Below are 15,246 nucleotides of genomic sequence, written 5' to 3'. Positions count from 1 at the left end.
TTAAAATATAATGCTTATCTTGATTGGAACTGAACAAACACATTAATATTGTTAAGCTTGTTTCTTCTGTTTTCCCTTTATTAGCTATTTGCTTATTTTGATCCTTTGATCCATGACTAGGAACCATGAGCTTGCAGGTTTGATCCCTGGCCTTGCTCAGTGGGTTAAGGATCTGGCTTTGCTGTGGCAGTGGTGTAGGCTGCAGAGATGGCTTGGATCCCACGTTGCTGTGGCTGTGGTGTAGGCCAGCAGCTACAGGTCCAATTTGACCCCTAGCCTGGGAACCTCCATATGAAAGCAGATGTGGCCCAAAAAAATGAAAAAAAAAAAAAAAAAAACCATTCAACTTAGGCTAAATGATTGAGTCATTATAGCTATTAGAAACATTTCTTTCTCAAATTTTATCGAAGAAAGGAAGTTAAATTAGTAATGTCCTCTATCAATATTGAACTATCTGTATTTGACAGATAGGACTCTATAGATGTGGCTTTTCTTTGCTGAATGTTATTCTGAGACATGTGCAGTGAGGTACTCCCATAGCCTTACTTGCTCAGCCCCTAACAGGTTTGGAAATAACTAGAACCTTCTTTGGGACTAGGAATACAGTGTTTCCCAGGATTGCATTTCCTCAACAAAAATGACATTAAAAAAAATATAGCTCTTGTACTTCTGGTCAGAAGCTGACTCCTGCTTGAAAAATTAATAAATTAGATAGACTTCGTCATAATGAAAACTTTTGCTATATAAAAGACATTACTGTTAAGAGAATGAAAAGACAAGCTGGAGACGGGAGCAATACTTGCAAATCACATCCACAAATGACTTTTATCCAGATTATATAATGAACTCTCAATTTCAATAATAAGTAAACAACCCAATTAAAAAATGAGGAAAAGATTTAAGCAGAAACTTTACCAAAGAGGATAAACAGATGGTAAATAATTACATGAAAAGATGCTCAATGTCATTAGTTATTGTGAAAATGAGAATTGAAACTAATGTGAGATATCATTACATTTTCATTTGAATGTCTAACCCTTCCCCCCAGATAACCCAAAAAAATGACCATGCTGACTGTGGATGAAGATGTATAAATTGGAAACAATTTGCAAAACACAGTTTCATAAGACATTAAACATACACCTACCATCTGACTGAGTCATTCTACCCTTTATTTTATCCCAGAAAAATATGTCCATACAAAGACTTGTATACAAATGCTCAGAGCAGATTCATTGGTATAGCCAAAACTGGAAACAAGTCAAATGTCAATTAACAGGTGAATTGATAAGTGAATCGTGGTGTATCAACACAGTGAGACACCTTAACAATAACAAGCGACATGGTAATGCATGAAACCATTTGGATGAACCTGAAAATAGTTATATCAGAGAGAGAAGCCAGACGGTAAAGTATATGCACTGTGTGATTCAATTTTTATAAAATTCTGGAAAATAAGAAATGATCTGTAGTGAAAAAGCAGATCGTCATTGGTTATGTGGGGTGGGGGTGAGATAGTGAGAGCTGGATGTAGGGATTACCAAGAAACATAAGCAATGATTTTTTGGGTGTATGTATACAAGTGACCAAATTAAACACTTTCAATATGTGTAATTTATTATATGTAAATTGTACCTTAAGGAAAGGTAAGCAAGTTCTGGAACTTTCTTCCTGAAAATGATTTTTACATGATTTTTATTTTAAAAAAATTTAAATTATTATTATTTTTCTTTTTAGGGCCGCACTTGTGGCATATGGAAGTTCTCAGGCTAGGGGGTCTAACTGGAGCTACAGCCGCCAGCCTACACCACAGCCACAGCAACGCTAGATCCGAGCCACATCTGCGACCTATACCACAGGTCACGACAATGCTGGATCCTTAATTCATTGAGCAAGGCCAGGGATCGAACCTGCATCCTTATGGATACTAGTCACATTTGTTTCTGCTGAGCCATGATGAGAACTCCCTACGTGATTTTTAGAACATGAATTTTACACTCTAGCAAATTAAAAAAAAATAGGCTACAGTAGTCTAAAGTGCTAATTACAGTATAATCATCTATATCCAATTTAAATGTGAGTTTAAACTTTTAATTTGTTTTCAGGCAACTACTCTAAGAGTGAGGAAATTGGAAGAGAGTATTGAAGCAGAAAGAGCAGCACATTTGGAATCAAAATTTAATTCTGAAATTATTCAGGTAAAATGACAACAAATTTTTTTTTGGTAGGGTTTTTATTAATCTAGGGACAGCAGCGTTATGTTCAGTGAACTAAGGTGTGCATTTACAATGGGTAGCATATTGTTAAGCTACGCTAAACCTATAGTTGAGGATCGTCTTTGCTCTGTTGAGAGGAGCTGGCCTGCTACAGTGCACAGGCTGAATCTTATCCACTGTGTGTTCCTATGAAGTTTTTTCTTGTCTGTGGGGCTTTTTTTTCTTTCTTTTTTTTTTTTTTTTTTTGCTACACTGGCAAAGTGGAGTATTTGTGACAGAGACCTTATGGCCTTCAAGGTCCAAAATATTTGCCATCTGGCCCATTACAGGAAGATTTGCTGATCAGACTGTTATTATTTTTGTCGACAGCTATGGGATGAATTTCTATTTGAAAACATTTAAAAAATACCCACCTTTGTTGATTGAGTGTATATCCTGTGCATACCTCCTGTCACTATTAAGAGCTGAAGGTTTAAAGATGAATGAGCTTTTTTGGGGACTTAAACATTCCATTTCTGGAGATGCTATATATCTATACTTAGGGGTATAGTTAGAAATATAACTACGAAAGTACTGTGGGAACATGATAAAGGGAAGGCTTAGATCTGAGAGAGGAAGTAAATGAAGGCATCCGAGGAAAGTGTCTCTCTCCCTAGGTCTTAGAGAATGAGAAGGAACCTCTTTTTTTTTTTTTTTTCTGTTTTTTGTTGTTGTTGTTTTTTTTTTTTTTTTCCCTCAGGGCCACATTCGCGGCATATGGGCATATGGAGGTTCCCAGGCTAGGGGTCAAATCAGAGCCAGCCTACACCACAGCCACAGCAGCTCAGGATCCAATCTGGGTCTGCATCCTACACCACAGCTCACAGAAATAACCCACAGAGCAAGGTCATGGATTGAACCTGCATCCTCATGGATACTAGTCAGATTTGTTAACCACTGAGCCATGATGGGAACTCCCCAAGGAGTAACTTCTAAGAGAAGCAAAGGCAATTTAACTGGGGGTTGGCAAACTACCGCCATGAACTAGGTCTGACCCACAGCCTTTGTTGTAAATAGTTTTACATAAGTTCTATAAGTCCAAATTTCTTTCTTTCTTTCTTTTTCTTTCTTTCAAGAATTAGTCTTTCCCATTATATTAAAATTTAATTGATAGAATTTGCCTGGTTTTACTGTATTAAGTAGGTCTTGATATAGGATGCACCTAACTTTGTAAGAATTTTTACATATTTTTTTTCACTTTTATCTTTGATGAAATGCCTCTTACCAACAAAATTCTCAGACCAATGTGTCTGAGTACCTCTGTATGTGAAGCAAACTTGTATTTAAGCCTTTCTTAAAAAAATGGTTGGATTGCTGAAAACAGCATTAATAGGCAATAAGGCTGAAGTTTTAAATTCATGAAAGAAGTATAATTCAAAATTAAGTCTTTCATTGTAGTTATATCACTGAGAATATATTGTTAGTAGCTATAAAAATGGAATGTATTACATGTATATTTTTTTACTCATGTAGATTGAAAATTAACATTTGATATCCAATTTAGTGCTATAACTTAGAAAACAAAGTAAAGGTGTATATTTGAATCATATATCTATAAATATTGACAAGTATCTTCGATGATGTACATCTAGCAAAATTCAGTTTTAGACTAGTTTAAAAGCAAACCAGACTACTAGGTAATTGTAATTAATCACCATCTTAACACACACTGTAGTTGAAAATATGTTTTGTGTATTCTGTTATTAAATTTGTTTGGATGCTGTATCATAAAAATGAGAAAGTAGATTCAAAAGAGTTGACTCAGAGAATTTTGTAAGACTGCTTTTCTTTCAGTTGGATGGGTTTATCATTTGTGATTAAGTGTGCATATTTACTGACAGAAAATAGCAATGTAGATGGAAGAAAATGTTTCCTAGGTTTATTATTCCACTTACAAACATTGCATTTAGACATAACAACCAGGAATAATAAAGTTTAAAAGACCAAGTTTGAAAATTCACAAAGTTATATCTACATATCTGTACCACTTCCCTGCTTTAATGTGAGAGAATAAATGCTTCAATTAGTCCAAAATACTTCTTGATAATTAGAAACAATAATTCTGGTGATTGTTATTTGTATAGATTAATTTATGGAACATTTTCATATTTCCTAGGCTTCATTTCTTGGTGAGTTCATTTTTTTTAACTCAGATTTTTTGCCATCCTTGGGAGGCTTCTGTCACACAGAGTTCATAGCTCTTCTTTGATTTGGGCCTGTCTCTGTGACAGGAAGCACTTGTCATGTGCAGTTGTGGTCTGTTCTCTCCTCGCAAGAGCTAAGACTGTATTTTCGTGATCATTGTATATATCTCAAAAAACTAGCTCATTGCCTGGCACATAGTAAGTGCCTAATAAATATTTATCTAAACAATTATTAAATAATTGTTATATGTTTATATTTCATATGAAATACACATTAGTATTAAGTAAATACCATCTCATTAGATCTTTGTAGCAACCTGTAAAGTAGATAGTCTGTATATTATTATTGTTATTATGGTTATTATTTAGTTCATCTCATTTATAGATGAGGAACCTGAGCTTTTGGAATTTAATATGCCCAAGGGCACATAAGTTAATTTGTAGAGCTGGCACTCCAACCTGAGTCTAAAGCCCATTTTCTATCTAGTGTAAAGCATTTTTTTCCCTGCCCTCCCTCTTTTTTTTGAACTTTAGGAAATTGTTTTTTTTTTTTTTTGAGTTTTTTTTTTATTACTCGAATTTATCACATCTGTGGTTGTATAATGATCATAAAGGAAATTGTTTTTGTTTTTAACTTAATTTTCCAAAAGGTAAAACATCCTCATAGTTCAAAAATCAAAACAAAAGTACATGATGGAGAACTCTTGCTTTTACTCTTGTCCCTTGCGTTGTTTTACTCTCTTGCTTGCTACCTGTTCTTATTTTCCCAAAATACAGGATTCAAAGCAAGTCCTAGATGTCATATTACTACACCCATAAATATTTTAGTCAAATAATATTATTTGATAATAAAGGTTTTACTTTTCTACAGTAGGAAATCTCTAAGAATAAAAAGATCTATTAACTTTCTTAAAGGGCTTGTGAAGATGTTCATATAATAATGTTTCTCAAAAGAGGGGAAGGATGCTTCCCTTTAGTTTTCAAAGACCATTTAATTTATTATGTTTATAAAAGAAATGTCCACACGGGCTGGAAGATCAAAAAATTAGGCACTTTTGATGGAGTGGGTTATATTGTATCCATCCGCCAGTCCTTTTTCATAGCACAGTTGAGTTTGTATTCTTCTGTTCTTCCTCCTTTCCACCGAACATGTTGAGAAAGGGAACAAACTGCTTTTTGTATATTTTCCTTTTTTAAACCAAGAACAGAAAGAAAGACTTGTTTGCACAAATGATAATCTGCTGTTTGATATTGTATTCTACTAAATTTGAGATTGGTGCTAGTGTTTCCTTGCTTGCTTCAGTTACTTTTCTGTTATCTGGTAGTTACGGATTCGAGACCTTGAAGGAGCTTTGCAGGTAGAAAAGGCCAGCCAAGCAGAAGCTGTTGCGGATTTGGAAATGATCAAGAATGAATTCAAGGAAGTCGAAAATGCATATGAGCGAGAAAAGCATAATGCGCAAGAGAGCTTTGCAAAACTAAATGTGTAAGTGTTATATTGTAAAACTCTCCAAGTTAATATTAAGAGTTTATGAAATCTATATGAATATGAATGTGGAGTACTAGGAAAATATGGAAATGCTCTGTTGGAATTTGAAGTATCATGGCCATTCCGAGGAGCCCTAGAAATACAGAAATACTTTCTGATTCCAGAAAGTGAATATATTAATGTATTTTATATTATATATACTGATGTAATACCATATCTTTAAATACCTTGACTTCTAGGCCACCTAAAATGGTCTATGTGGAGATGGGTAATGTTTGAGATTTTATCCAATTGTAGAAATAATAGTAGGAGTAATAATGCTGCCGGGAACTAGCATGCATGTAGCTCACTTCATACCCAGCATTTGCAACATGTGCAAGTTCCTGGGCCGGTTACTGAACCCATATAAGAGCCATGACCTGAGCCACAGCAGTGACAAAGCCTTAGCATGTTGCTCCACTAGTAGGTACTCTTTTTTTTTTTTTTTTTGGTCTTTTTGCCTTTTCTGGGGCTGCTCCCGTGGCATATGGAGGTTCCCAGGCTAGGGGTCCAGTCGGAGCTGTAGCCACTGGCCAACACCAGAGCCACAGCAGTGGGGGACCTGAGCCGCATCTGCAACCTACACCACAGCTCACAGCAATGCCAGATCCTTAACCCCCTGAGCAAGGCCAGGGACTGAACCCACAACCTCATGGTTCCCGGTCGGATTTGTTAACCACTGCGCCATGACGGGAACTCCTAGGCACTCATTTTAACCCTGTTTTATAGATGTGACAGTTGGGCCTGAATGAGGGTCAGAGAACATAGCTAATAAGTGGTGGAGCCAGCATCTTGCTTCTACTGATTTTTACCTTTTTCTTTTCAAAATTCTTTCATCTAAAGTGCTTTAAAAATTTTATAATTGTTTAATACATTTCCAAAAATAAGCCAGTAGAAGATGTTTTAAACCATTTCCTCTGAGAGAGTGAAATGTATACTCCCATTGGTACACAGCATAATGATAGCTTTATACATTAGAGTTATATATTCATTTTGAATATTTGTTTCTATTTATGGTAGATAATGGTTTTCTATTAACAGTTGTAATATAGTTTCTTTTAAAAATATTTCATTTAACTAATGAGTTAATTTAAACAAATGTAGTATTTAGAGTAGTAGTAATTATTGTGAGAATGGCAAAAATTTTAAAGATGGAACTTGACAGACTGAAGTTTGAAATTTTTTTTTTTTTTTGCTTTTTAGGGCCACACTTACGGCATATGGAGGTTCCCAAGCTAGGGGTTGAATTGGAGTTACAGCTGCAGGCCTATGCCACAGCCACAGCAAAGCAGGATTCAAGCTGTGTCTGAGACCTGCACCACAGCTCACTGCAACGCCAGATCCTTAACCCACTGAGGGAGGCCAGGGATCAAACCCGCAACCTCATGGTTCCTAGTCAGATTCATTCCCGCTACATCACGAAGGGAACTCTGAAAAATTTAAAACGCTTTAACTATGATTACCTTTATTAAATGTTTATGATAGATTAAATTAGTAGGGCTTACGTGAATTTTCTTGCTTCCTCTAGAGTGACTTAAATGACATTCTGTGAACATTATTTGAAGGTCTTATGCTCCTTTATTTCCTTTGAACCATAGCCTGAATCTGAACATTTATATAGGAATATGTTTGACAGACTTTTATGTAGTACAGCCTTCTTTGTTGCTTTGAGGTACTACTAGTGACCTCAATTTTGACCTACTAGTGAAACTTTAAGCAGTCTCTCTGTGTTTCCAACAATTAAAGCTTTCCAGCAATGAGACTTCTTTGGGGACACTAGTGAGTTCCCTGCTCTGAAAAGTTCAAAACAGAGGGTGGATGGTTCTCTGTCACGGATGCGGAAGAAGAGAGTCCTCCAAAGGTTGGGCTAGAGGAATTTTAAGATACCTGCTAAGCAAGTGCTCTAAATGAACTTATTTACAAAACAGAAACAGACTCACAGATTTTAAAAATAAACTTATGGTTACCAAAAGAGTAAAGTGGGGGAATAAATTAGGAGTATGGGATTAACATATACACACAACCGTATATAAAATACTCAACAAGGACTTATTCTATAGCACAGGGAACTCTACTCAATATTCTGTGATAACCTATATGGGAAAAGAATCTAAAAAATAGTGTGTATATATATATATATACAGTTACATGTATACATACATACACAATATGTACACCTGAAATCAACACATTGTAAATCAACTATATTCCAAGATAAAATAAAAATTATATTAAATTGAAAAAAACAAACTTTACTTCCCGCCAAAAAAAGGTGACCATTGCTAAGCTCTAAGATTTTAACCAAAGTACTTTTAAAATTTGACCCCAAAGCAAATTTTTCCTTAAGTTTGTTTTGTTATTATTTGTGTTTTTGTGTTTGAAAGATTTTACTCAAGTTTTGTATTCCAATAAGCACCACTAACAGTTTTAAATATTAGTTATGTATTCCAACTAAGCATCAGCTAACAATCCTAAATACCTTTTTCTTTTTTCCCTGCTTTTTAGGGCCTCACTTGTGGCATATGGAAGTTCCCAGGCTAGGGATGAAATCAGAGCTGCAGCTGCTGGCCTATGCCACAGCCACAGCAACACACTATCCGAGCTGCATCTGCAACCTATACTACAGCTCAAGGCAGCACTGGGTCCGTAACCCACTGAGCAAGGCCAGGAATCAGACCCCATCCTCATGGATACTGTTGGGTTCATTTCCACTTCACCACAGTGGAAACCTCACAGTCCTAAATGCTTTAACATGATGTCCCTCATCTGTTCTTTATTTTTTTTAATTTTAATTTAATTTTTTTTGTCTCTTCTAGGGCTGCTCTGGCGGCATATGGAGGTTCCCAGGCTAGGGGTCTAATGGGAGCTGTAGCTGACACCAGAGCCACAGCAACACAGGATCCGAGCCACATCTTTGACCTGCACCACAGCTCATGGCAACGCCAGTTCCTTAACCCACTGAGCAAGGCCAGGGATCGAACCCGCAACCTCGTGGTTCCCAGTCGGATTCGTTAACCACTGCGCCACGATGGGAACTCCTGTTCTTTATTTCTTTGTAACTGTGCTATAATAATAAAAGTTAATAATAATGAACAAGAAACAGTAAACATTAAGTAGTAATTAGAGCCCATTGCTTATTGATAGTCCCTGTGACTTCTCGTCCCCCATCCTGTCTTCCTTTTTATTGTATGTAATATGACAGCCACTTCCTTTCCATTTATCTGTGGTATGAGAAGGATGATAAGACATGAGGGATGATTGGATAAGTTATTTCATTTTCTACTTGTACTTCTGATTCTTTTTTACAGTCTTCTTTAAACTCTTTTCTCAGATATTAATTTTTCTTTTTTTTTTCTTTTTGCCTTTTCTAGGGCCGCTCCTGCGGCATATAGAGGTTCCCAGGCTAGGGGTCGAATTGGAGCTATAGCTGCTGGCCTACACCACAGCCACAGCAACGCCGGATCCTTAACCCACTGAGCAAGGCCAGGGATCGAACCCGCAACCTCATGGCTCCTAGTCGGATTTGTTAAACACTGAGCCAGGACGGGAACTCCTCAGATATTAATTTTTCAAAGTAGTTCTAAGTTTTGGATAATGTATTTCAAAAGGAGAATTTATATTTTAGGTCCTTAAGGTAAATAAATAATACCTTTAATTTACCATAGTGAAAGTAGTGAGTTTATTTATTTATTTATTTTTGCTTTTGCCTTTTTAGGGCCGCACTTGCGGCATATGGAAGTTCCTAGGCTAGGGGCTGAATCAGAGCTACAGCTGCCTGGCTCCATCACAGCCACAGCAAAGCAGGATCCGAGCCGTGGCTGAAACCTACACCACAGGTCACAGCAACACTGGATCCCTGATATCAACACTGAGCGAGGCCAGGGATTGAACCAGCATCCTGATGGATACTAGTCAGATTCGTTTCCACTGTGCCACAACGGGAACTCCTGAAAGTAGTGAGTTTTGAGGTAGGACATTTTTTTACTTTTTTACTTGTGGGACAGGACTGGTTTAGCAAGTGATGATAACCAAGTTATAGAGAAATTGCTGCCTGAACCTTATTGGTAGTTAAGATTTTTAAGCTTCTATTTCTTCTCAGGTAGATCCAGGCAGGATCTCATTAAAAGGCAGGACAGGAAAGCTGTGTGTGTATTTCAGAGTTTTAATTTTGTCCAGTAGTTTCATAACAGTGCATATTCCTGCATAAAACTATTTTAGATGGGATATATATATATATATATATATGTGCATATGTGGATGGAATGTACATATGCATATATATTAAATGGAATCTATGTACATATTTTAATATATAATTATATGTTAATATTATATATAATATAAAATTATTATAAGTGAAACATCCTTTAAACAGCTCAACTAAGAGTTTGAACAATAATAGGCTATTTAAACAAATACATAATATAATCTTAGAATATACATATATTCTGTATTTCTATAATCAAAAAATTTAAAAATTATTTTAATTTTTTTGTCTTTTTTTTAGGGTTGTACCCCAGCATATGGAGGTTCCCAGGCTAGGGGTCAAATCAGAGCTGTAGCTTCTGGCCTGCGCTTCAGCTATAGCAACATGGCATCCGAGCGGCATCTGTGACCCTCACCACAGCTTACAGCAACACTGGATTATTAACCCACTGAGTGAGGCCAGGGATCGGACCTGTGTCCTCATGGGTGCTAGTAAGATTTGTTTCCGCTGAGCCATGAGGGGGACCTACTCCTATGATCAAATTTTTTAAGTTCTAAATTTTTTCCATTGAAAACTTTAAGTGTAAAACTAAAACTTTTCAGGAGTTCCCGTTGTGGCTCAGTGGCTATGAATCCCAGATGTGGCTCAGATCCCACATTGCTGTGGCTCTGGTGTAGGCTGGTGGCTACAGCTCAGATTAGACCCCTAGCCTGGGAAAATCCATATGCCGTGGGAGCGGCCCAAGAAATGGCAAAACAAAAACAAAACTAAAACTTTTCAGTAATCTTTTTATTTCAAATCTTTCAGTATATCAAGTCTTCATTAGTTGTGGTAACTGATTGTTGGGCAAAGGTGGGGAGAAGGAGAATCATAGTAATTTTTTTTTTAAATTGAAGTGTAAGAGTTACCATCATGGCGCAGCAGAAACAAATCCGACTAGGAACCATGAAGTTGCAGGGTCGATCCCTGGCCTCACTCCACTGCAGTTGGATTCTTAACCCTCTTTGCAACAGAGGGAACTCCTAATATTTGGTCTTTTAAGAAACCTCTATACTGTTCTCCAGAATGGTGCACAAATTTACATTACTACCAACAGTGTAGGAAGGTTCCTTTTTCTTCACATCCTATCTAGTGTTTATTATTTCTAGACTTTTTAATGTTGGCCATTCTGACTGGTGTGAGGTGATACTTCATTTTAGTTTTGATTTGCATTTCTCTAGTAATTAGTTATGTTGAGAATCTTTTCATGTGCCTATTGGCCATCTGTATGTCTTTGAAAAAATGTCTATTTTAGTTCTTTTTTTTTTTGGAAGATTTTAATTTTTTTGTATTATGGTTGGTTTGCAGTGTTCTGTCAATTTCTGCTGTACAGAAAAGTGACCTAGTCATATACATATTTTTATTTTTCTCACATTAGCCTCCATGATGTTCCATCACAAGTGACTAGATATACTTCTCTGTGCTGTATAGCAGGATTGCATTGCTTATCCACTCCTAATGCAGTAGTTTGTATCTATTAACCCCAGACTCCCAGTCCATCCTACTCCCTCCTCCTCCTCCTTGGAAACCACAAGTCTATTCTCCAAATCCATGAGTTTGTTTCTTTTCTGTAGATAGTTTCCTTTGTGTCATATGTTAGATTTCAGATATAAGCGATATCATATGGTATTTGCTTTCTTTTATCTGACTTACTTCACTTAGTATGAGAGTCTGTAGTTTCATCCATGTTGCTGCAAATGGCATTATTTTGTTCTTTTTTATGGCCAAGTGGTATTCCATTGTGTATATACCAATCTTCTTCTTTTCTAAAATATTTTTAATTTAATTTAATTTTTTTAAGGATTATTTTTTCCACTAGAGCTGATTCACAGTGTACTGTCAATTTTCTACTGCACAGTGAGGCGACCCAATCATGCATACATGTATACATTCTTTTCTGTCACATTATCATGCTCCATCACAGGTGACCAGAAATAGTTCCCAGACATTGTTCTTTTTTAAGGCTGAGTAGTATTCCATTGTGTGTATGTACCACATCTTATCCAATCATCTGTTGATGGACATTTAGGTTGTTTCCATGTCTTGGCTATTTCGAATAGTGCTGCAGTGAACATACGGATGCATGTGTCTTTTTCAAGGAAAGTTTTGTCCAGATATATGCCCAAGAGTGGGATTGCTGGGTCACATGGTAGTTCTGTGTATAGCTTTCTAAGGTACCTTCATACTGTTTTCCAGAGTGGTCATAGCAACTTACATTCCCACCAACAAGTGCAGGAGGGTTCCCTTTTCTCTACACCCCCTCCGGAATTTGTTATTTGTGGACTTATTAATCATGGCCATTCTGACTGGTGTGAAGTGGTACCCTGTAGTAGTTTTGATTTGCATTTCTCTAATAATCAGTGATATGGAGCATTTTTTCATGTGTTTGTTGACCCTCTGTCTATCTTCTTTGGAGAAATGTCTTTTCAGGTCTTTTGCCCATTTTTTCATTGAACTGTTGGCTTTTTTGCTGTTGAGTTGTGTAAATTGCTTGTATATTCTAGAGATTAAGCCTTTGTCAGTTACATTGTTGGAAACTATTTTCTCCCATTCTGTAAATTGTCTTTTTGTTCTTTTTAATGGTTTCCTTTGCTGTGCAAAAGCTTGTCAGTTTGATTAGGTCCCATTGGTTTATTTTTGCTTTTATTTCTGTTGCTTTGGGAGACTGACCTGAGAAAACATTTGTAAGGTTGATATCAGAGAATGTTTTGCCTGTGTTCTCTTCCAGGAGTTTGATGGTGTACTTGTCTAACATTTAGGTCTTTGAGCCATTTTGAGTTTATTTTTGTGCATGGTGTGAGGGTGTGTTCCAGTTTCATAGATTTGCATGTAGCTGTCCAGTTTTGCCAGCACCAATTTGCTGAAGAGACTGTCTTTTTCCCATTTTATATTCTTACCTCCTTTAATTGACCATAGATGTCTGGGGTTATTTCTAGTTTCTCTCTTCTGTTCCATTGGTCTCTCTGTCTGTTTTGGTACAGTACCACAATGTCTTGATGACTGTGGCTTTGTAGTATTGCCTGAAGTCTGGAAGAGTTAGGCCTCCTGCTTGGTTTTTGTTCCTGAGGATTGCTTTGGCAATTCTGGGTCTTTTGTGGTTCCATCTAAAGTTTTGGATTGTTTGTTCTAGTTCTGTGCAAAATGTCATGGGTAATTTGATAGGGATTGCATTGAGTCTGTAGATTGCTTTGGGTAGTGTGGCCATTTTTACAATATTAATTTAATATATATTAATATGTTATTATTACTCAAATGAATTTATCACATCTGTAGTTGTATAATGATCATAACAATCCGATTTCACAGGATTTCCATCCCACAACCCAAGCACATCCTTCCACCCCCCAAACTGTCTCCTTTGGAGACCATAAGTTTTTCAATGTCTGTGAGTCAGCACCTGTTCTGCAAAGAAATTCAGTCTGTCCTTTTTTCAGATTCCACATGTCAGTGAAAGCATTTGATGTTGGTGTCTCATTGTATGACTGACTTCACTTAGCATGATAATTTCTAGGTCCATTCATGTTGCTAAAAATGCTGGTATTTCGTTCCTTTGAATGGCTGAGTAATAGTCCATTGTGTATATGTACAACAGCTTCTTGATCCACTTCTCTCTCGATGGACATTTAGGTTGTTTCCATGTCTTGGCTATTGCAAATAGTGCTACAATGACCATCGGAGTCCATGTGTCTTTGTGAGTCATGGTTTTTTCTGGATAGATGCCCAGGAGTGGGATTGCTGGATCAAATGGTAGTTCTATGTTTAATTTTCAGAGGAATCTCCATACTGCTTTCCAGAGTGGTTGCACCAATTTACAATCCCACCCACAGTGTACTAGGGTTCCTTTTTCTCCACACCCTCTCCAGCACTTATTGTTTGTAGACTTTTGGATGATGGCCATTCTGGCTGGTGTAAGGTGGTACCTCATCGTGGTTTTGATGTGCCTTTCTCTACTAATGAGTGATGTTAAACATCTTTTCATGTGTTTTTTGGCCGTCTGTATGTCTTCTTTGGAGAACTGTCTGTTTAGATCTTCTGCCCATTTTTTGATGGGATTTTTTGTTTGTTTGTTTTTTTTTTGATATGGAGCTGCAGAAGATGTTTGTAAGTGTTGGAGATTAATCCCTTGTCAGTTGAATCACTTGCAAAGATTTTCTCCCATTCTGTGGGTTGTCTTTTTGTTTTGTTTGGAGTTTCCTTTGCTGTGCAGAAACTTTGAAGTTTGATTAGGTCCCATTTGTTTATTTTTGTTTTTATTGTCAATACTCTAAGAGGTGGATCTGAGAAGATGTTGCTGTTGTTTGTGTCAGAGAGTGTTTGGCCTATGTTTTCCTCTAAGAGTTTTATAGTGTCTGGTCTTCTTTCTAGGTCTTTAATCCATTTGGAGTTTATTTTTGTGTATGGTGTTAGGGAGTGTTCTCATTTCATTCTTTTCCATGTGGCTGTCCAGTTTTCCCAGCACTACTTATTTGAACAAGCTGTCCTTTCTCCAGTGTATGTTCTTGCCTCCTTTGTCATAGATGAGTTGGCTGTAGGTGCGTGGGTTGAATTCTGGGCTTTTTATCCTGTTCCACTGATGTATATTTCTGTCTTTGTGCCAGTACCATGCGGTTTTGATGATTGTTGCTTTGTAGTATAGTCTGAAGTCCGGGAGCCTGATTTGTCCTGCTCCATTTTTTTTTTTTTTCAGGATGTCTTTGGATATTCTGGCTGGGTCTTTTGTGTTTCCAAACAAAGTTTAAACTATTTTGTTCAAGTTCTGTGAAAAATGTCCTTGGTAATTTGATAGGGATTGCATTGAATGTGTAGATTGCCTTAGGTAGTATAGTCATTTTGATAATATTAACTCTTCCAATCCACGAGCATGGTATATCTTTCCATCTATTTGTGTTATCTTTGATTTCTTTCATCAGTGTCTTATAGTTTTCAGAGTACAGGTCTTTTGTCTCTTTAGGTAGATTTTCTCCTAGGTATTTTATTTTTTTGGATGTGATGGTAAACGGGATTGCTTCCCTAATTTCTCTTTCTGCTCTTTCATTTTTATTGTATAGTAATGTTGTTGATATCTGTGTATTA

The 15,246-nt window shown here is 36.7% G+C and overlaps 1 protein-coding gene across 1 annotated transcript in view; it reads left to right on the top strand.

Moving 5' to 3' along the window:
- CCDC171 (coiled-coil domain containing 171) overlaps positions 1–15,246 on the top strand; it is a 354,732-nt gene that overhangs the window by 74,205 nt on the left and 265,281 nt on the right. The window contains exons 9-10 of the mRNA XM_021063474.1: positions 2,106–2,198; positions 5,725–5,885. Of these exons, the coding sequence (XP_020919133.1) occupies positions 2,106–2,198; positions 5,725–5,885 (254 nt within the window). The remainder of the gene's footprint in view (positions 1–2,105; positions 2,199–5,724; positions 5,886–15,246) is intronic.

The sequence above is a fragment of the Sus scrofa genome, chromosome 1 (assembly GCF_000003025.6).
Source record: "Sus scrofa isolate TJ Tabasco breed Duroc chromosome 1, Sscrofa11.1, whole genome shotgun sequence".
In the NCBI taxonomy this organism is placed as follows: Eukaryota; Metazoa; Chordata; class Mammalia; order Artiodactyla; family Suidae; genus Sus; species Sus scrofa.
Note: the sequence above shows the minus strand (reverse complement) of the source record. Positions and strands in the feature narration are given on the sequence as shown.